The sequence below is a fragment of the Eptesicus fuscus genome, chromosome 1, assembly GCF_027574615.1.
Source record: "Eptesicus fuscus isolate TK198812 chromosome 1, DD_ASM_mEF_20220401, whole genome shotgun sequence".
In the NCBI taxonomy this organism is placed as follows: domain Eukaryota; kingdom Metazoa; phylum Chordata; class Mammalia; order Chiroptera; family Vespertilionidae; genus Eptesicus; species Eptesicus fuscus.
The window spans coordinates 11,408,770-11,432,319 of NC_072473.1; the positions used below are offsets into that span (position 1 = coordinate 11,408,770).

The 23,550-nt window shown below is 38.8% G+C and overlaps 1 protein-coding gene and 1 non-coding gene across 7 annotated transcripts in view; both read right to left on the minus strand.

Annotated features, from left to right (window-relative positions):
- Positions 1 to 117: 117 nt before the first annotated feature.
- The window catches only part of RPS6KA3 (ribosomal protein S6 kinase A3), a 116,080-nt gene continuing 92,647 nt past the window's right edge, over positions 118 to 23,550 (minus strand). For 5 of the 6 annotated variants that reach the window (XM_054720696.1, XM_054720688.1, XM_008154563.3 and 2 more), the window contains 7 exons: positions 21,069 to 21,158; positions 17,867 to 18,025; positions 15,709 to 15,870; positions 11,795 to 11,871; positions 11,189 to 11,306; positions 6,350 to 6,490; positions 3,906 to 5,495 (listed from right to left, as the gene is read on the minus strand). In XM_054720696.1, the coding sequence (XP_054576671.1) occupies positions 5,373 to 5,495; positions 6,350 to 6,490; positions 11,189 to 11,306; positions 11,795 to 11,871; positions 15,709 to 15,870; positions 17,867 to 18,025; positions 21,069 to 21,158 (870 nt within the window). In that variant the 3' untranslated portion in view covers positions 3,906 to 5,372. Of the gene's footprint in view, positions 1,572 to 3,905; positions 5,496 to 6,349; positions 6,491 to 11,188; positions 11,307 to 11,794; positions 11,872 to 15,708; positions 15,871 to 17,866; positions 18,026 to 21,068; positions 21,159 to 23,550 lie in introns of those variants that run through there. The other variant, XM_054720683.1, reaches the window with a different exon arrangement.
- Positions 22,173 to 22,301, minus strand: LOC114227402 (small nucleolar RNA SNORA11). The gene has a single exon (XR_003613440.2). It is a non-coding gene; the product is annotated as a small nucleolar RNA SNORA11 (small nucleolar RNA).

The following is a 23,550-nucleotide window of genomic DNA, read 5'->3' on the forward strand; positions in this document are numbered from 1 at the left end:
CAGAGACATTCCTGTTTTAAGTTTTACCAATCCAATTTGATAAATTTATACCTTGGATAGAATAATTTGATAATATGAAGGATTAATCATCATGTAATTGCAATAACCTGATAAAGGAACATACATGCATTTATTTGAAACTTTATTATATAAATTTTCATTTCTTTTAAAGATTACAAAACCTGTTCTGTGACAGGAATACAAGCAATATTGTTCCAGGATTATTCATGGATACATCTGAAAGAGCTTAGATTACACATTAATAGTATGATTTGAAAACTTCCCCAGATTAGACTCTTAAGTAAAACAATTTAAAGTATTCAGTGATATTTAATCCTTTACAAGCATTTCATAATTACGGCAGCAGTGCCAAGCATCTGATACGATTTAACCACCAATAAAAGGTACAATACATATGAACTCATGATATGGTACCTTGGGCTTCTGGCATGCCTTACTAGAGAGAAACTAGTAGAAAGTAAGATGATATATAATAGTAGAAAAATACTTGTGATTTTTTTTAAAAACTATCTAAGTAGATGCCCACCCCATTCCCACCCAAAAATGCAAAATAATTACATCCCTTAGGTGTATACTTTCCCTTCAGCGTAGGGTAACATTTAAGATAAACCTAATACACATACATAATTTTAAGAATTAAAAACTCATCACCCATAATTATTAAGGATGCTAAGAAATGGCAATACCTTGAAGCATTTTTCGATTAAAAAACAAAGCTTTAGATGGAACACTACACTTAGAGGAACACAAACCCAAACCTTTATCCTTATGCCCTTGCTTGGTATTTAAAAGTTCTACTTTAAATACTTGGTTGAAAAACTCAGTATACAGTTCATTCAGTACTACAGTGATAATAGGAGTAAAGATTTCCACTTCCATTAGATAATGAACTAATCTACTTAGAGGACTATTATAGTAACTCTCTTCTCACATACGTTTACATATATTGTACTCAAATGGTATGTGCTCTAAAGAGGTTTTCTTGAGGTTTGCACCTCTGAACTTAGTTTCTAAATTTTCCTTTCCACTAATCTCTATTCAATGTCATATACTTTGCTAGTTGCTCTGGGAGAAGTCATGGACATTTAAACAGCTTATCATGCACTTCAAGGTTACATGGAAAAATAATGAGGAAAGTGCCTTAAGAGGTAGGAAGTAGGCTCTTATCCCAACCCTTGGTATGCCCTGTTATGAACAGTTAAAAGACTGGAATCAAAGTGGCAAATGTGAGACTAATAGTAATACAAGGCTGAAGAAAATTAAGTCAACTTAATTACTAGGATTCTTTGAGAACACTCACATTGGAACCAGTTACAAGTCACTCGATCACACAGAATACAGCAGTGTCAAAAATACATAAAGCACACTGTAGATATAAATTCTTCTCGGCCATCCATACTTAGGTATTATCGCTCTGTAGATTCTTCACTAGAAAAAGTGGTTAAGCTTGGCTCTGCAGAATACCACAGTCCCAAGAAAGTGAATTTCATTCCTTCATTAATTGGTCTCCACCAATGGTCACTTGGGGAGACCAGCAACATGTAAGCAATCTGGAGGTGAAAAGAGGGCTATTTTCATTTGTTGAAATAAAAATACAGAGGTAAGTCAACCTCTCTGTGAATTAAATAAGGCTCAAAGTATACATCCAGTTTGTTAGTCACATGGAGTTGGACCTTTCGGAGGGACAGAACTCTAAAACTAGATTGGAACCTCCTGGTTTAAGCACCAAGGGTCAGCCATGAAACCCATCCAATTTGTTAATCAGAGAAAAGAGACCTTTTCTGACCCTTTACATTCCTGAGATATCTGTCCTAATGTCTTCATAAACCTCAAGTGCTTGATACCATCGTAAGAGAGAATTTTCTCTATAAAAAAGAAAACTGAAAAATTTTAGGACATTTATAATAAAAGCCAGAAAATAGAGAATGTCAAAGTCATGTTGAGATGTGTATTGTATTGCTGGCTTCCATGGTGATTAAGCATATCTGTACCAAGGCCCCCAAATCTTGAATGTTTCTCTGCTCTCATCTCAGGCTGGACTTATCCCGGCCCCTTTCCTACCCAAACTATTCTGTCTATTCATGAAGCCTTTGCACCCTTCTACCCCTTCAAGTCTTTCCTGGGACGAGGGTGCAGGGCACAGCTAACAGGCCAACCCCATCTCCCATGATGTCCCCTGGCCTCTACCACTTCTTAAGAACAGATGGGAAACGGCTGACCCAAACCTGCTCTTTGCAGCCCACCACACGGGAAATGTGGAATCTCTTGCCATACACACACCACACCCTCTCCAGACTCTCGCTAAGTTGACTTTTCCCACCTGTCAGCTTCACAGCATCTCGACTCTGCCTACACTTTTGGACTTTTGGGGTTGCTTATGAATAAATGAATCCATATCGAATTTGTTACACACAAGGTTCTATTGTACTTAAAAGAAGACATCAAGTCTATAAATTAGAGGGAGCGGAAATAATTTATATAAAAAATTAAAAGGACAAAAACTTACCTTAGTTTAATATCATCACTTGCAAGGGAAGATACAAAACACATGGTAGTATAATCTGTATTTTCCAGTATGCGCTTGGCAATGCTAAATGCAATCTACCATTTAGGATATTATTTTTAATTACAAGCTAAGAGGAGGTTTGTGAAAGTAGCCTGATAGTTTAGTTCCTTCTTTCACATGGAAGTATCTTTAAGACTGAACTAAAACCTCCTGGGAGAAGCCTGGGAAGCAGCAACACTGATAAAGGCCTCACTACCACAACTATAGGGGCCTGGAGGAAATGGAGGTGAAGGAATTGGTGGAAAGGTTAGCCCAGCACAAGCACTATATTTAGAGCACACACTGTTGGCCAAGTTTGTCTGCTGTAAACCAAAGGCAATAGGAACACCAGAACCACAGATACAACAAATTATGCTCATGAACTGCTCTTTAGGCAGAAAGCCTTCAGTTTTGAGAACATATATAGCTTGCTTTTCTCCAACAAAACTGGCAGCTGGACTAGGCAAAGAAGGCAATTATCTTTGAAAGCAATAAACTTGGCGTTCATATACCAGTAGAGGAGTGCCCCAAGAAATATGTAGTTTTTGAGTAACTCAGCTTCTGGTTGGCTGATAATCTGAAGGGAAGGCAGCATGGTGTTATGGGGGAAAAAAACTACATGGGAAGTTAAGGATTCTAGTCTTTGCTTTGGGTCACAGGTTCTTTACATGCAATATGAGAAAGTTGGACAAGATGACTTATAAGGATTTACACATTTACTTCTGATTCTAAAAGACTACAATGGGAAAATACACCTAAGCAATTATGGAATAGCATCAGTGTAAAAAAATCTGGGAATATATGCCCAGATTTACATTAACATTTTAAAAGCTACAAGAATTTGGGATGACCGGGGTTTAAAACACTGAATAGAAAGAAAGAAAAAAGAGCTTTTTTTCCAAGCAATGAAAAGCATCCATATATTCAAGAATTTAAAAAATTTTTCTCCATCTGGATCTTCTGAAATCCCTCCTCTTACACATTTTTTAGAAGATAAACTTACATTTGATTTCTATGCAATAATCATTTTGTGTCACTTGGACCAAAGGAATGTTATAGATTTTTCCTTTCTCTTTAATTGCATACAGGAGAAATTAAGGAATAACAAGTGCTTCCAAGACAGACAAACCATGCTTTCTTGGCTTTGTACTCTCACGTGAAAGATTTAAAGTTTCTGGCAGGAAAAGATTTCTGATGTAAATGGCTTAATACATGACAAAGGAAGATCTGTTTGGGCACATTCTTGATGAGGTAAGTTAAATTACTTTTTCCTTGCTCATATGTTTTTAATATTACATATTGATGTATGCTAGGTAACTTGGCAAAGATACAGGTCATAATGGATACAGAAATTTCTTTAATCAAATAAAATTATGGAAACTACCACATTAGATGTAGATAATACTGTAATCTAAGCAGACTCAGTGACCATTATGAAAAGTGATTATATCTGAAGTTAAAGGAAGTACTATATGGCTATAAATCATCAGGAGAAATTCAGAAAACACTCAATGCTAGATATTCACTTAACCTACCTTAGCTATGATTTCAGGTTAGAACAGATATTGTTTGATCAAGAATGTTTTATTCCCTAGAATAAGAAAGTTTTAATCCAATTTCATATAGAGGCCTGTGGCTTTTATTACACTCATATTAGTATTTAATATAAAGCATTGTAATGGGATAGAACTCATTATAATTTACTGTTTTTCCAAAAAAGCATACTTTTCTCACAGGTATACAAGAACAGGTATCTTGTTATTCATATGCTAAATTCTGCAGTTTGATCTATTTAAACATGAAATATCCAATGGGACTTGAATGACCTGTTGCTAAATTTTCCTTGGCCAATTTCTCCACCACAGGCCTTTGATGTATATTGGCAAAATTCCAAATTATATGCCAATTTTAAGTATGGACACTATTTAAGATTAAAAGTGCAACAACTACTTCCTTAGTTAAAAAAAAGAACACTAAAGAATTGCAAAATATATGAACTAATTTCATAGGTGTACTCTTGATGTCATGCCACAGACATGTAACTTTCTCTACTGTAACAGCTCTACAGGTTAGTCTAACAGAGCACCCGACTTTAAGTAACAAACAAACGAACGAACCAGTGAAACAGACGTGGGGAAAGATATGTACATTTTGGAAGTATTACATTCAACAGCTGTTCTACAATCTGGCTATTTTTAGCGCTGTCCAACAATACTGTTAATCCAGGTGAACTATTTAACCAGATTTAATAGTCAATTGATTAATAATAATAGATTCCAAGTTAAACAAGGCATGTATACATTAAAGAAAGCAGTACAGAAATGTACTGTATATGAACTGTTTACAAAAACATACAAAATGTTGGATGGCACAAGGGATACAGTGCTAATATAAACGGATTGTTTAAGCTAAGTGCTTAACATAAACTGTCCATCCCTATAACTAACAAAGAATATTTAAGGGACATGAAATATTTTCTATAAAAATAATGCTATATGGTGTAGAGTACTTTATTCAGTGTATTTTTAGGTGGTATTCATATGTTCATTCTTCTTATTGATTCAGTGAATATATCTTCATCATGTTTCCATTTCCATTTCATCCGAAGCTCCAGGAAAATCTAACTTGCTAACAATCATGTAAAGCGAGAAGAGATGAAAGCGGGAGCAGCAGCAGGAGCAGCAGCATTATGGGTACCAGCTGGGACAGTGTGTGCTTGCAGGTGTCTCTCAGATATGTGCTACCTGTCGCCAGAACTTGTGCTATCAGCTTACACCATGGTACCAAATATTTCACTGAGGTCATTTCACAGGGCTGTGGAGGTGATTTTTTTAATACCTCTTCGCTGAGCAAGAGTAGAGCGGCCTACTGGTTCCAAAACTGGTGACTGGTTACGGTTTAAAGCAGAATATGTAGCTGCCATGGCACCCTGAAAACAGGAAAGAAATATCAAAACAGAAATGACAATGGGTAGTCATGTACACAGAACATGAAATGAACATTTTCCCCCAGGTAATTTCTTCACTAGCAAACATATAGATTTTATTAGCCTCATAATGAAAATAACCACACTGGCCAAACCCTCTGATTTAACTAAAATTGAAGAAGCCAATGTGGGAGGTTGGAATAATGGATGAGAAGACAGGGATGGGTTCATAACAAGCAGTCCTCACTTTTCTCAGGACTGTTCAATTTTTTCCCCTTTGCAATCTTTATTCTCAGAGGCAGCAAAGCATGCTCTTTTTTGAACTTGTAGTTTGCTTTGGGTTGTGCATAAGAGAGGAAAGTATAAAGAAAATAGGAAATCCGTAAGCTTAGCTGATAGATAAATTCAGAAATGTAGAGGTCTTTTTAAAAAAATATATATTTTATTGATTTTTTACAGAGAGGAAGGGAGAGGGATAGAGAGTTAGAAACATCGATGAGAGAGAAACATCGATCAGCTGCCTCCTGCACACTCCCCCACTGGGTATGTGCCCGCAACCAAGGTACATGCCCTTGACCGGAATCGAACCCGGGACCCTCGAGTCCGCAGGCCGATGCTCTATCCACCGAGCCAAACCGGTCAGGGCATAGAGGTCTTTCTTAAACTAGATTTATTACAACACTTCGGCACAGCTTGACCTTTTCTTTTCTAAATCACCCACTGTAAGAGAATCCCACAGGAGAACTGCACACAGGCTGAGGGACAGTGACCGGTGCAGGTGCTGCGACATGGAGAGGGCATCTCACAGTCTCTCTTAGAGGACACATGGAAAACAGGGCCTGAATGGGGCTGCTCACCTTGACCAGATGTGGTGCGTCCTGTCTGTTTAGTTGGTATTGCGGCAGTTGGTCCCAGTGGACTATCCAAGGGTGTCTGAGCACAAGGGCAGCAGTCAATCTCTGATGAGGGTCCACATGAAGCATCTTTGACACCAGGTCCTATAATGGGAATAATAGTAATAATAATAATAATAATAATAATAATAATAATAATAATAAGAAGAATAAGAAGAAGAAGAAAGAAAGCTTAAACCTTTTTGCTTGATTTTCTTTTATAGCATTAGATACTGTTGAGCATTTTTCCTAACTATGATAATATTTTTTCCTGGTAGTAGGTAGACCTTTTGGGCTCAAAATGATAGGGGGAAGGGCATGTAATAAGAATAGGACCACAGTTGCATAATGATTATTCATCTTACTAACTATAGATAAGAGGTTTTCTTACAGACCTTGGGAAACTGGAGGATATGCTGCAAAAAACCCACAAACATTTAAAAAGCAGACCAAGAACAGAAAGGGCTTTGACTTAGTTGCTGTGCCCAGACCCTGACCCCCTCCGGGAGTTTTCACAGGAATGTTGATTATTCTCTGGTCCCAGAAGGGGCTGAGCTGTTTGTAACATCATAGAAGATTAGCCACCTTGTCATCAGACTTTGAGCTCCTGAAGGCCAGACTGCAGTCCCTCCCTCCCCTTTTCCCTGTTATACTGGCAGCTGCAAGTAGCTATCCTCATCTTCCCTATACAACCAGCCAGCTGGCAGAAAAAGCCAGATCAGAATTTTTAGGATGACCTACTGCTCTGCCCATACTGTCAGCATTATTAGAATAAATGCTCATATACGATTCAACCCTGTCTCTGCTTCATTTGGTTCAAGTACTGACAGGTGGCCTCAGACCTGTTTAGTGTCCAGTATCAAAAACAATTATTTGGTCAACATGACAATTTGTGTTTTGTTTATTTATTTATAATATATTTTTATTGATTTCAGAGAGGAAGGGAGAGGAAGAGAGAGAAACAACAATGATGAAAGAGAATCATTGATCAGCTGCCTCCTGCACGTCCCCCTACTGGGGATCGAGCCTTCAACCCAGGCATGTACCCTTGGCCAGAATCGAACCCGAGGCCCTTCAGTCCACAGGCCGATGCTCTATCCACTGAGCCAAACCAGCTAGGGCTGTATTTTGTTTTGTTTTTTAAAAATAGCAAAAACCTAAGTCTCTCCTCTGAGTGACAGTAATTTTGGTGCATTATAAAGGGTGAATTACCATGTTTTATGTATCTTTTGGTGTGTTTTTTTGGCTCCCTTTTCCCCTTAGATATTCTGAGGTTTCCACATTTTGGTAGGTTTATTTTTAAGTGATTTTTAGCCCCGTAAGACTTTTTTGTGTGCTGTTGGTAATACTGAAAAGCAGAACTATTCAATAACATTAATTTAATTAGAGTTCTAAATGCCCCTCCTAAGATCACAGAATTATATTTTTTCTTACTTTAAAAGCAACTCATGGGCATTATAGAAAAATAAAAAATACAGAGAAGCAAAAGAACATAAATGCCCAGAATCCTACTCTTCCAGAGACAAATGCTTTCTATCCAGCCAAATGCTTTCCTATGCCTGAAACACAGATCCATATAATTGCTATATAGTTTTATACTTTCCAAAATAACACAATTGTGATTTATTATAAAAGCCATGCACTACTTGTTTCATTTTCTTTTTTTTAAATATGTTTTTTTATTGATTTTAGAGAGGAAATACTGTTTGTCTACTGCACCCCCCGCCCCACTGGGGATCGAACTTGCAACTCAGGCAAGTGCCCTGGCTGGGAATTGAACCAGCGACCTCCGGGTGCATAGTACTAAGTTCAACCAACTGATCCATACCGGCCAGGGCTTGTTTCATTTTCATTCAAAATACATCTATTGCGTACCCATTAAAGGCCAGGCATTCTGCTAGGCGTTGGGTATTTAACAGTGAACAAGACAGAAAGGAACTGTGACCTCAACAAGCTTTTAGCCCAGTGAGGGAATCAATTACAAAGCAAAGAGTAAGTACTTTGATGGGATGAATAAATGTGAGGTGCAGCTGGAGGGACACAAAGAGAGATCTGACCTGAACAAGGCAGGGTGGCTTTGAAGTAACTCCTTTAGAGAAATGTGAGACCTGAAGGATAGGCAGGAGCTGGATTAGAGAAGGAAGGGAGAACAGTATTTCGGGGAGGTAGAACAAAGTGTGTTTTCGGGAAAGCCCTCAGGTGGGAGAGAACACGTCACATTAAGGACGGAAAAGAATGTGATGTGGCTGCAGCATATATCGTAAAAGAAAACATGGCAGCAGATAAAGTGGGAGAGGGAAAATAGGACCAGATCGTGAAGGTCCTTATAAGCCATATTAGCAAATTTGGACTTTTTCTGGAGGCAATGAATCATTTAAAACAAAGGAGTGATGCAGGCAGGTTTGTACTTTAGAGCGATTACACTCACTAAGTGTGGAGGAAAATGGATCGGAGGGGGCAAGCCTGGAGACTCCAATTTGAGACAGGTGAGAGATAATAGCTTTGGTGAGTGGATATAAAAGATGGAGAAATATAGATGGAATTGAGATAGTTAAGAGAGAGAACTGACAGAACCTGCTGGTTGACTGGATATTGGGAATCGGGGAGATACTATTCCAAGTACTCCTCTACTATTAGATATTTATAGTTTCTTACTTTTAGTTATCATTAACAGCTAAGAACAGGAATAAATGAATGGAATTATACATAAAAAGCAAAATAACTAGGAACTCCCTTTCTAAATTCTGAATGTGGGCAAATGTGCTTTAAATGAAGAAAAGGTTGCAAAACTGCCCAGGAGCACAACACAACTCTATTATAATTTTACTCACATGTGTGTGTTAACCAGTGCACTTTTGGACAAGTCACTTAGAATCACTTCTACCGCTACCCTTCAATAGCTCCTCCTCCTAAGCTTTTTCTTTAAATGAATTCCTTCCATGGCTCTCTTATCCCTCTGCTCAGATAAGCTCATTCATGCTCATGGCTTAGCTACTACAGATGATGACAACTCCTAAATCCAATGCCCACCCCAGACTTCTCTGGTAAAATCTACATCCATATAGCCAGTTGCCTAGTGCAGTGGTTGCCAACCTTTCGGACCTTAAAGATCACCAGTGGTCCATGGACCACCGGTTGGCGACCGCTGGCCTAGTGGACATATATCTCTTAATTATACATCACAGAAGCATTTCAAATTCATAACGTCCAAATCTGCAATCATCACTCATCTGAAAACTACTTCCTTTGTATTCCACATTTGGTGAAGGATGCCACCAACTGCTTATTTGCCTGAGGTGGAAATGTGGATTGCACACTTGATATCTGTTTCTCCGTTGCTTCTTATGTCCAATATACCAGAAACTATTCTGCCTCCTAAGTTTGTCTTCCGTTTGACTCAAATCCTACTACAACTGTCTGGTTTACTCATCATTCATCACCCCAAATACTGCAAAACCTTATGTGTAATCTATAATAATAAAAGCGTAATATGCTAATTAGACTGGACAGCTGAACGATCTTCTGAACATCCTTCTGGACGAAGCCGTGGCAGTGGGGGCCGAGACAGAGTGGTTAGGGGTGATGAGGCAGGCAGTTAAGTGGTTAGGGGTGATCAGGCAGGCAGGTGAGTAGTTAGGGGTGATCAGGCAGGCAGGTGAGTAGTTAGGGGCGATGAGGCAGGCAGGTGAGCCGTTAGGGGCGATGAGGCAGGCAGGCAGGCGAGCGGTTAGGAGCCAGTGGTCCCAGATTGCGAGAGGGTGCAGGCCAGGCTGAGGGACCCCCAACCCTTGTGCATGAATTTCGTGCACCAGGCCTCTAGTACCATTGTAACAGCACTTAGTTGGCTGTTTCCCAATTAGACTGTGAGCTCCTTGAGAACAGGAATTCTGAGTCATATCTTTTATCTCTGGAGCCTACACTTATTAAGCACACTGTAGATGTTCAACACATGGATTAAAAAAGAAACAAGTACCCAGAAAAATGAAATTTTCTGATTTAAGAAATTTTATTGATAAAAAAGGAAAAGGCTAACATTTCATTTTTAAATGCAGTTATAAAACCAAATCAACTCAAGTCCCACCTCTAAGAAAAATCAGCAAAGCACTTTTACCAGTATTTATCTTTTTCATCTCCTCTATGCTTTTCTTATTTTGAAGTGGAAAAAAAAGAGAATTTTCAATGAATAGAGTGAAACTAGAGTAGAGGTGGAAACCAAGTCAGTGTTATTCAGGGGATGGAAGATCTTCCAGTGAGAAAGACTTTTCAAATGGATTTCCAGCTGACACTATAAAACTATACTACTGTTTATTGTGAAAAAGATAAGACCCCGTTCTTTATAATATAGACCAAAACTAGAACATGGCACAGTTATTCTAGGGGTTGAGGGCTTTGGAATCAGCTATTTACTTTGAAGCACCCACATGTATCTGGTATGTAACTATGGACAAGTTCACACTACAATTCTGGGCCTTGGTTTCCTTCTGTGAAATGGGGATACTACCACCTATTTTACAGGGTTGTTAAGAGGATTAAATGGATAATTTAGGTGAAGTACAGCATGAAGTAGAGAGTAGATACATAAATCATGAAGACTACTACTATTATTATTTATCATGTTCCTCAGCAAGAAGTAACTTTAGATGTATAGATAACAAAGCCAAAACAATGCCTTTTGGGAAAGAAACAAAATAACTGGTCCATTTCTGAGTTCAAGTTATTTGGTAACATGACTTCAAAATAGTACTTTATAAACAAGTTTCTAATTGATATTATTTATTCTCACCAAGAATTATGAAAAATTACCTTTGCTGTATCTGAAACAGAATTCCAGTAACCACCACTGAGTGAGAATTTTCCGCTGCCGATGCGTGCCAGTATTTCCTCTGGTGTATCATCAGGGCCATTTGCAAATGGAGTGTAACTAATTTATAAAAAAAATTAAAATGCTAATTAATAAAATTTCTTTTTTGGATGGTAATCTTTATATTTATTTGCAGTGGCCAAAAGTACTCTGAGTAATTCAATTAATGTAATACTTGCTCCACAAAGCACCAGATTAAGGTATGTTATGAAATATTCATTAGACTTGATATAAAAAAACATAAATACTTTAAGATATGACACATTATAGAATAAAATATTTAAAACAGTGCATGTTTATGATATAACAAGAGTGAAAAAAGGTATGGAAAAATCAATTTAAGACCTCAAAGACATTAATAAATAGTATATTATAGAAAATTAGTAATGATATAGCTGTAAATGTGTTATATATTAGTACACACAAGATTGTATTATTATAAAATGACAAAACCATAAAAATATATTACAACAAAGGTTAAAAAATAAAGATAATATAAACAAAATATTGATGAATAAATGCCTATAACATATGTAATATATACTTACCCAGTAAGCATTGTATAGAGGAGGACACCAAGACTCCATATATCACAAGCAGCATCATAGCCTTGTCGTTTCAAAACCTCAAAAAAGTAAAAATTAGTATTAAACACCACTCTTTATTATATAGATTTATATAGGTTATGGTAATGGGATTATATCTCCTAAATCAATATATGTAAGAAAAGCCCTGGCTGAGTAGCTCAGTTGGTTAGAGCAAGTTTTGGGGTTCAATCTCTGGTTAGGGCACATACAAGAGACAACCTATGAATGCATAAATAAGGACAACAACAAATCAATGTTTCTCTTTTCTCTCTCACTTGCTCTCCCTCTCTCCCTCCCTCTCTTCCTCCCTCCCTCCCTATCTTCTCTAAAATCAGTAAATTAAAAGAAAAACCTCAATAGAACATGATTAACAAACAAGACAATATATTAATCCTATTCTAGAACCTTCTACTACTAACAATTCATATACATACTAGAGGCCCGGTGCACTAATTTGTGCACAGGTGGGGTCAGGCTGGCCTGCCCCAATGCTGGGGAGGGGCCGTGGGAAGTTGTTCCGGTTGTTCCATTGTTCTGGTCACTTGACTTTTATATATATAGATATAGAGTAGAAGTTAAATGAACATTTATTGAATGCTGCCTTGGCACACGGAGAACTATGAAGGGAAGTTTCTTATTTAAATGAATGTATATTTTGTATGGGGCTATAGAAATGGTTAAAAAAAATCAGTACTTTTAAGACCACATATAACAGGACAAATGATATAGTGTGAAACTGTGTGTGTGTGTGTGTGTGTGTGTGTGTATCTATAAATATATATATAATTTGGTTCACTCAAGCATTTAATAATCACCAACTATAATCAGGCACGAACTGTGACAATCCAAAATAACTCTGGCTTCCTTAAGAAAATTAGAATCTGGCAAGGGAAATAAACATACAGACTGGGGCAAAAGTAGGCTTACATTTGTTCGTATGGGGTCATGGCTGGCCTGCAAACCACCACAGGCCCCTTGCCCCAAGGGAACCCCCACCCTGACCCGGGACACCATTCAGGGCAAACCAGCTGGCCCCCACCCATGCACCAGGCCTCTATCTATACTAATAAAAGGGCAATATACTAATTAGACTGGGAGACCTTCCAGGAGACCTTCCGGATGTTCTGGACAAAGTCATGGTGGTGGGGCCGAGGTAGAGGTGGTTAGAGACCAACAGGGGAGGGCAGTTGTGGGTGATCAGGCCAGGATGGGACGACAGTTGTGGGTGATCAGGCCGGCAGGTGGGGGCAGTTGGGGGTGAGCAGACCAGCAGGGGGGGCCAGTTGTGGGCGAGCAGGCCATCAGTGGGGGTCAGTTGGGGGTGATCAGGACAGCAGGGGGAGGGGCAGTTTGGAGTAAGCAGGCCAGCAGGGGGAGGGGCAGTTTGGAGGGAGCAGGCCAGCAGGGGGGCAGTTGGGGGCAAGCACACTGGCACGGGGGCAGTTGGGGGTGATCAGGCTGGCGGGGGGGCATTTGGGGGTGAGCAGGCTGGCGGCGGGGGGCAATTGGGGGTGAGCAGGCCAGCAGGCAGAGTGGTTAGGGGCAATCAGGCAGGTGAGCGGTTAGGAGCCAGCAGTCCCAGATTGCGAGAGGGATGTCTGACTGCCGGTTTAGGCCCAATCCCTGTAAACCGGCAGTAGGACATCCTTTGAAGGGTCCCAGATTGGAGAGGGTGCAGGCCGGGCTGAGGGACACCCCGCCCCCCCCCCCCCGGCACGAATTTTGTGTACCGGGCCTCTAGTAATTAATAAATAATAATACAAGAATAAACTCTGTTTCATGTACTCACAACTATAACCTACTTTTGCCCGACCCTGTTATGTAGTTAACAATTCAACATGATAAATATCATACAAATATGTCTAAAGTGCTATGGGTATAAAGATGAGGAAACAATTCATTCTTGATATGAGGAAAGAAGAAAGGCTAGGGGGCAGCCTGCTTGTACTGTGCCTGTAAGTAAGAATTCAGGAGGCAAAAAGAGGAGGTGGGGGAGGACAGAGGACACTCAAAGGGCAGAGGCAAGAGAGCAGAGTATAGTTGGCAACAGTTCTCTATGGCCAGATCTCCAGGTAGGGAATACTAGAGAGACTGAAGGGATTTTATACACAGGTTGCTAAGGAATTTAGATTTTTTCTGTAGGCAATCAGATGTCATTGAAGCATTAAACAGGAAAATAAAATAAGGAGATGTGTATACCAGAAACAACTCAAGGTATAGAGGAAATGCTGGCAAGAAGAAAGACTGGGGACAAGGCGACCCGAAAGGAAGCAATTTGTAGCAAACTAAGTGAAAGGCTATGAGGACTTCCACTAGTAGAGATTGGATATATAGAGTAAGGGAAAAAGGTCTGAAATATTGAGAAAACAAAATGGAAAGGATTTGGTAACAGACTGGATGTAGAAAAATGATAGGGAGGCTTTCTGGAAGATTTCAAAGTTTTAACTTGGATGACAAAATGGAGAATAGGAGACAAAGAATTAAAAGATCAAGTCTAAGGAGAGTTTAATCATGGACAATATCCTGAAGATGAATTTGGAGGTAGGTTTTGAAGCAAAAAACATTCCAATAAGCCCAGGTATAACAGCTACAGGGTGATTTCTAGAAGTAGACTGCTTGCATGCAGTAGGAAACACAAGGAAAAACAAGATGGCTAGATTAAGTGGCCTTGCTTGGACACCAATATGTAATATCACTGCATGGCAAAAGCACAGACTTTGCAGCCAGATGGCCTGGGCTCAAATGTAGACCTGACCTCAAGCAAATTACACAACCCTCTCACTGTGTACCTGGCTTCCTGTAAAATGCTGATAACAGTACTCACCTCACAGTTATAATGAGAATGAAACTATATGTTGTGAGGATAAAATCAGTTAATATATGTGCCTGGCACATAAGCCCTATATTAAGATTTACTATTATTTTGTATTATCTTGTCCATAGTTACATTTTTTTTTACGCAGTGATAAAGATAAGAAATTTTGAGGGCAAAGCAGTGGATTTTAGATTTACTGCAACGGGGAACTACAATTTCTTTCTTTTTTTAAAAAATATATTTTATTGATTTGTTACAGAGAGGAAGAGAGAGGGATAGAGAGTTAGAAACATCGATGAGAGAGAAACATCGATCAGCTGCCTCTTGCACACCCCCTACTGGGGATGTGCCCGCAACCAAGGTACATGCCCTTGACCGGAATCGAACCTGGGACCCTTGAGTCCGCAGGCCGACGCTCTATCCACTGAGCCAAACCGGTTTCGGCAACAATTTCTTAAGAAAAGAAGCAGCTTGATCAAAGTAGTGCTTGAAGAAGACTTCAGTAGCTTTGCAGCTCTCTTGTGGAATGATCGCAGAATGACAAGAGGGAGCCATGTGTACCGAGGCTAAGGCAGTCACCTGAGGGGTGGTGAGGGAAGCAGGGGCTAGGGTGGCAGTTCTGTGAACAGAAGAAACCTGAACTGGTTTCAGGGGATAAGAAATGGTAACTAGTTTTGTAGCTAAGAACAAGAAGAGACCATGTATGATGTTTTAGCCTTGGAGATGCAGAAGATAGTGACAAAACCAGGGAATTAGAAATATATTAGGAAAGGTGTAAAGTAAGTGAGTTTCTATTTAGTTCCATGCACCAATAAGCACAAAAGTGATAACAGACAGCTATGGATACAGAAAAACAGAAATCAGGGCAGGAAGAGGATTATAGGCAGCAGCAAACTGACGACAGAATAAGCTATCAACAGAAGAAAAAGGGTTGCTATTTTATTCTAATTATTTGTTCGGTAAGTCTTCAATTAAACAACTATTAATTATTCTTTATTAAATACAGAAAATGAATTTTTAAATATACTAAAATACTGTAAGCAAACTATTTCATAATTACCTCTGGTGCAACAAAATTTGCAGTATAACAAGGTGTCATGAGAAGACCGTTTTCTGCTCTTAGCTGTTTGGCAAAGCCAAAATCACAAATTCGAATAGATTCTGGATTGCCAGATTCATCCACATAAAGAATGTTGCTAGGTTTTAAGTCTCTGTGAACCACCTAAATGAAATACAAAGTAAAGAGGTACATTTACAATACATTTCCATTATAGAAAATTTTTTATTCAAAACTGTCAGGGACTACACTTAACAAGATAATGAGTGCTGGCCTTTAAATTATCCCAACATTATAAAATGCTGACAATGTAAGTGTAACTCTAACACAGAACTAGAGCAAAGAGAGAAGGAAGAAAGAGTAGTATTTATCTCCCCCTCTTTGTCTAATTGAGTAAGTGGGTTAAGGAGAAATGCAAGTAGCAATAATATCTGTCTCCAGGTTATTCATTCATGAAACAAATATTTATTGAGTGCCTATCATATGTCAGGGTATTATATAAGGAGTTGTACATATTATGGTAAAGAAGACCCATACATTCTTGCCTTTACATGCTAGGAGCTTACACAGTAGTGGGGAGGCAGATAATAAACAGGTGAGAGATGGGGCATAACTAGGGAGGTCAGGGAAGGTCTCTAGAGAATGTAACATCTGATTTAAGTTCTTTAGAACAGAACAAACAAGTCAGAACAGTGGAGAACAGTCATTCTAAGTAGAGGGAACAGCATGTACAATGGTTGTACACAACAAACTTGTGCTGACAAACTCAATGGATCAGGCATAGGGTTCAAGAGTAAAAAGGAAAAAAAAATCAGACTTAATGTATTCCCTATTTGCTATCCATGCAACAATGTCACACACACACACACACACACACACACACACACACACACACACAAAGATAACATTCCTTTAAAGTTTTGTATTATTTTCCTCCTTTAATCACCTACTTGAATACTTCTTTTTTTATAAGCCTCTCTGACACTCCCATTTAGACTTACGTGTTTCTTCCATCATCAAATTCCAAGTCTATATTCTGATCAATGACCTCAGTTTTAGTTCCTAACATCATGAACATGACTTCTCCAGATCATTTTAATAACTTCTTACCACCAAGAACTTAGAAGACTTAGATGACTGAAAAGTCATAAATTCTTCAAGGAACATCAAATTTTACTAATTTCTGGCTACAGTACTAGGTGACTTTTGACCAGCTAGAAGTCAAGAGGTTCTAGTATTAAATCAAAACAGTCCAAGTGTTCACTTCTAGGGGGCAAAGACAAACACAATGAGAATAAGTAGTGAAAATAAACTCCTCAATGTGGCTTGGCAGTTGACTTATGAACCAGGAGGTCACAGCTTCAATTCCTGGTCAGGGCACATGCCCGGGTTGCAGGCTCGATCCCCGATAGGAGTGTATGTGTGGGGCAGCTGATTGATGCTTCTTCTCTCATCATTGATGTTTCTATCTCTCTTTCCCTCTCCCTTCCTCTCTGAAATCCATAAAAATATATTAAAAAAGAAAATAAACTCCTTAAGAAGTAATCTCTTATTTTTTTCTTGCTTCTGATTCCTCTTCACTTCTGCTGTACTCTTTTCCTCTCTCTCTCCCCTCATTTTCTCCTTTGCCCTTGCCCCCCCCCCCCCCCCCCCCGCCAATCAATTTCCCTTCTTTTACAAACATGATTTTTATGCTATTTACTGATAACCTGCAGGAAGGAATGAGGACAGCATCCACCAGCCAGAAGCCAGGTGACTATTTGGCCTCATCCATTTGAATACAACTCACGATTCTCTGATTCTGTTTCTAAATGTGAAATGGGCCCAGTTCTCAAGAATACAGAGTGGCCTAGCAAAATGATGCTATGTCTTCTAGTTTAGAAGATCTCATCCACATTTTGTTTGGATGTGTAAGAATTTAATATAAACAAGCTAGGATGTCAAAGTATCACTTCAAGCTTAATGGGGAAAATAGTAGGATAATTAAGTTAATAGTTATTTTCCATTACATGGATAAAGTAACTGCTACCTTTGTAATTTTAGCTCAAACATGAAGAAAAGGAAAAAGGTATTTATGTGTGTGTACTTATGTGTGTATACATACACATATATTTATATATATCTATAATATTTATGCACTTAAGACATTAAAAAGACTTACCCCTTGAGCATGAAGATATTCAACAGTTTTGGTTATAGTAAACAGGACAGCACTGGCCTCTCGTTCAGAGAAAAATTTCTGTCTAAGAATTTTATCCAGCAATTCACCCCCTTTCATAAGTTCTGTCACTACGTACACATATTTTCCATCATCATATACCTATAAAATTCAACACCAAAATGTAAAAAAATTATTTGAAGCTTTACATGTGCTCAGAACAAAGTTTTGCATATTAAAAAAATTAAAACTTACCTTATGTTCAAGGAAAATTTTACTTATCACAACCAATAAAAGATATAAATCTTGTAGTTTTATACACATAGACTAGTAAAATAGGAATTGATGAGATTGAATGTCAGAAAAATAACCTGTAATTTCCTTCTATGAAACTTAATTCATGGAAATAAAAGTAAATATGGACATTGTATACAAAGGGGCACTGAATTTTTGCACTTAGGGTTTGTTCCTCTTGATCTTTCTATCTCCTGGTGAGGGCAGGGACTGCTACAAAGACATACTTCTGTGGTTTTCCTGGAACTTCTGCAAGTGCACACATTCTATATTTATATACACAGTACAATGAATTATTCTGGTTTGGGTTAAACTGAAAATTTAGTAGGAAGATTACATAGCAAAGAGAAATTCCAGCCAACTATCCAGAAGCACACAATTTTACTCCTAATGTAGAAACTGAATGCTCTCTATAATTTCGGATTTATATTCCAAGCAATCCTGAACTGAAATAACCCCTTTATTAAACTTCAGCCCCTTTTATTTCCCCTTCACCACAGAGTTACTGCATACCTTTATTTAGCCTCAAAAGAGGTACCAGGTACTGGGGCCCTAAATATGGAAAAAAACAAGGTACTTGCCCTCAAAATTTTTATTCCAGGAGGGAGAAATAGATATAGATATAAGAATTTTAAAAATGTTGGAGATGCTGTAATAAAAGAGGGGATAATTTTAGAGACTTTGGAATTTGAAATGAGGGAAGGAGCAAAGATGTAAAAAATAATGACAACATCTTGGCCGGGTGGCTCAGTTGGAGCATGATCCTGCATGTCAAAAGGTTGTGGGTTTGTATCCTGGTCAGGGCACATATTTAGGTTGCGGGTTCCATCCCTGTTACAGGCTCATATGGGTAGCAACTGATAGATGTTTCTCTCTTACACTGATGTTTCTTTCTGCACCCCCTTTCTCTCTCTCTAAAAAACAAATCAATAAAAAAACATATCCTTGGGGGTGAGGATTTAAAAAAAATGATGACAGCTTAGGGAGTTTCCAAAGCAAAGATGAAAGTATCTTTTCTACTTCCTTTTTAATTTACTTGGTTGGATTCTTAGAGGTTACAGTAATTAAAAAGTCACTTAGGTTAAACAGTTTCACATTTTATTTATCTTCTATCTATCTATCTATCTATCTATCTATCTATCTATCTATCTATCTATCTATCTATAATTTTTTTTAATCCATTTCAGAGAGAGAAAGGGATTGGAGAGATAGAAACATCAAAGATGAGAATCATTGGTTGGCTGCCTCTTGCATGTCCCCAATGGAGATTGAGCCCGAAACCCAGGCATGTGCCCTGACTGGAAATTGAACCTTGACCTCCTGGGTCATGGGTCAACACTCAATCACTGAGCCACACCAGCCAGGCAAAATTTTTTGTTTTGTTATTCTCTACCAGAAGATATTTTTTCCATTGCTTTTCAAAGAGAATGGAAGGGAGGGAGGGTAGGACAGAATGAGAAAGAGAGAGAGAGAGAGAGAGAGAGAGAGAGAGAGAGAGAGAGAGAGAGAGAGAGAGAGAGAGAAACATTGATGTGAGAGAGATACAATGACTGGTTATCTCCAGCATGTGCCCTGACCAGAGGACAGGGAGCAAACCTGCAACCCAGGGACGTGCCCTTGATCAGGAATCAAACCCGTGATCCTTCGGTGTGCAGGCTGCCACTCTAACCACTGAAAATCACCAGCCAGGGCAAACAGCTTCACATTTTAATGAAACTAAGTTAACATTCCCCTTCTAACAATGAGCAGTGAAAAATTATTCTGAGGAAACTGGAGTTTTGGTTCGGAAGGAGAAGGGAGGATAAAGTTTGGAATTCACAAAATCTCACAGGTGAAAGGTGAAAGGTTCCTCAGAAGTCCTCTGGCTCAGCTGGCCACGTGACATCTGGTCTACAACAATCAGATATGGCCTTTGAGCCTATATGACTACTATCAGCAAGAGAGGACTTAATGCTGCCTGGGGGAATTCACCTCCTTTGCCAAGAGCTCTGTTATGATAAAAGTCATAGGTAACAGGGCCCTAGCCAGTTTGGCTCAGTGGATAGAGCATTGGCCTGTAGACTGAGGGGTCCTGGGTTCGATTCCAGTCAGGGGAACATGCCCAGGTTGTGGGCTTGATCTCCAGTACTAGTAGGGGGCATGCAGGAGGCAGCTGAAAAATGATTCTCTTTCATCATTGATGTTTCTATCTTTCTCTCCCTCTCCCTTCCTTTCTGAAATCAATAAAAAAAAGTCATTGGTAGCAGGGAAGGGATGTTTCATTTGTCCTGGGGGTGGTAATGGGCAGGGCAGGCTTCCTGGGAGAAGTAATGCTTTAGTAAAGTCTTAGATGTGCAGTTGTTAGCCAAGTAAAGGAAGAAGATGGTGTTTTCAACTGAGGGAACCATAAATTCAAAGACAGGGCAGCACGAGAAAATGAGGCATGTTCAAAAATTTGGATATGCTGCAGCATGGCTGGAGCATAGGGTGTGTGAGGAAGTGTGCAAACTACTATGGATGGAGGAAGGCAGGGACCAGAGGTGATGAAGGGTATGAACTGTAGGCAGGAAAGTAACATGGTTAGATATGAGTACAGCTCTCTCTGGCAGTACTGTGAAAGACAGTTTGGGGAATCCATGGAGTGTGTAATACTAGTCAATCTTGAACATTAATGAATACTCAAATGTTCCAGTAAATGCAGATATTAAAACCAATAATGTCAATAAAACTTTTCTTTTTATCATAAAAGTAGAAACATTAACTATATAAATGTATTTTTTCTTAATTAAAATTATACTATATATGTTGTGCTGCAATCTGGTTTTTTTTTGCTTACTATATTCAGTTATTTATCTACCACATGATTTCTGTAAATAATCCAGATTCAAGTTAGACAACCGATTCAAATTTCTACATTAAAGAATCTACTTACATCCTTTAGAGTAATAATGTTTGGATGCTGTCCATAACGAAGAAGAATTTCAATTTCCTCTGTTGGGTCTCTCTTGCTTTTATCAATAATCTAAAAGGCAAATAATAATTACAAAATCTCATGAACTCTACAGTTATAAACCTTAAGTATTTACAGCTACAGACGATGGGTAGCATCTTATGTAAACACTGTATATATATATATATACACACACATACACACATCAGTTTTACTCAAATACCTGGCCAGACTGTCTAATCAAAATTCAAAACCCAGTCTTGATGTAGATAACAAAGCTGTAAAGTAAATTCTATGCCAAGAATCATATTTCCACCAGGTCTCTCCAGTTTAAGTGTGCAGTAAGTTAGGACTTACTAAAACTCAAAAGCTTCAAGAAAAGGTACCAAGAACACAGTTAACATTTTTCTTTCATCCTTAAACATATTAAACTTTGGGAAACTCAGTCAACTTCTAAGTCCTGTCAACACAGATACTTAAGAGCAATATATACAGGGTGCCCCCAAAACATGTATACACACTTTAACAGCTGATAGCGCAATTGATGTTTCTTTCTTTTCAGCCAGACTACGTTTTGAACAAAGGAAATGTATCCTAAAATGCTACTGGAAGTTTAAAAATGAAGTTGAAGTACAAACACTGCTTTTATAATTATTCAAAGTGTGTACACATTTTTGGGAGACATAGCGACATATATATATCAGCACTACTAGCATCTGTGTATTGAATTAACTTTCCTTCCTTTAATAAAATGCTTCAATGGAATATCTCATTAGTTATAAGCTACTTATAAAAAATTAATTAGCGGTTCAGTAGAGCAAGATTATTTTTGAAGCTAGGCAGAAAGCTAAGCAGAAAACCACACCTAGAATTTTACTTGGCTAGAATCAAGCTTAATTATTATAATAAAGCCCTTTAAAATACTGATGTAGCTTTCCAACCCTTTTATGTTGGCTGCTTCTTAAAAATACTTCTCTTAATGTTTTAATGTAAACTAATATTGCATTTAAATAAGGTTTGCTTTCATTTCATTCAAAAGGCAGTCGGAAATAAATTTTGTGACCTTATTTTCTTTCTTTTTTTTTCATGTATCGGGCGTAATGTTACAGGAAGGCCATAGTGTCCTGCCACCTGTAAAGAGTAAGCCCAAGTTGCTGTTGGATGTGTTATACACAGAGGAGCCACTCTTCAGGCGCTCTGCTCTCTTCACACCCAGCTTATTTTCAATTTTAAAACTGCAAAGTAATTAACATATGCAATAAATACCCAAATGCTCTAGCAACCTAGCTTGCAACTCTCAACATGAGCTAAATGTGCTATTTGAAATGGACTTGGTTGCAAAACAGTTCTGTAGTTGGAAAACAGGGAAGACAGGCATATAGGTGTCCACTGCAATCAATTGTAAATAATAGTGTGGAATTAGGCAAATGGATGATAAAGAGGAAAGGTATATGGAATAGACATGCTAATTCAAGGGATAAGATCTGGGGTTTGTCTTCTGAGAACCAGAACACACTGGAAGTATTATTTTTGGCAACATTCTGATCTGCTAATCTGAGCCCAGGTCACATTAAATCCATACTTATGCTTGAGGATCTTAGCTTTGTAGTAATTCCAATAGAATCAAGTTGTGCTGGGATTGGTTTTATGATTCTAATTTAAGTCACAATAATCCACAAATAGTTTCAAGATATTCTCAAGGTTTTAGTATACAGCTACTAGTTTCTGTAATTCAAAGGGGGCGTCAGGACATTTTTGCTTTTTTCTGATGTGTTTATGGAGGCAAGGTACATCCTTAAACTGTCTACAAAGTACATTATTCACTGTATCTCCTTTCAGGTAATTTGAAAATTTCTATGTGCCCCAAATTTCATTGTGAGCAATGAGTATACGAGCAAATTAAAATGTATTTCTGGTTTATCTTTATAGCTGACAGAAAGCCTTATGGACAATGATGTCTTTTTAAAGCAATTAGATACAAGTTTAGAATAGTAAATAATAATTTTTGCATGTATATGTCTTCTCAGATATTTGCTATCTATACCAATAAAAGAGTAATATGCTAATTAGACTGGGAGACCTTCTGGAGACCTTCTGGGGGTTTGGCCGGCCTGCAAACTGCCCCAAACGGCCCTCAGCCCCTCGCCCAGGCTGGCCATGCCCCCAGCGGGGACCCTCGCCCCATCTGCAAATGGCCTTCAGCCCCTCGCCCAAGCTGGCCACGCCACCCAGTGGGGACCCTCAACCCGATGGGGGCGTGGCCAGCCTGCAAATGGCCCTCAGCCCCTCGCCCAGGCTGGCCCCATCCCCCAAGGGGACCCCCACCCTGATCTAGGACCCCCTTCAGGACAGACCAGCTGGCCCCCACCTGTGCACCAGGCCTCTATCTATACTAATAAAAGGGTAATATGCTAATTAGACTGGGAGACCTTCCTGGACGTCCTTCCAGACAAAGCCACGGTGG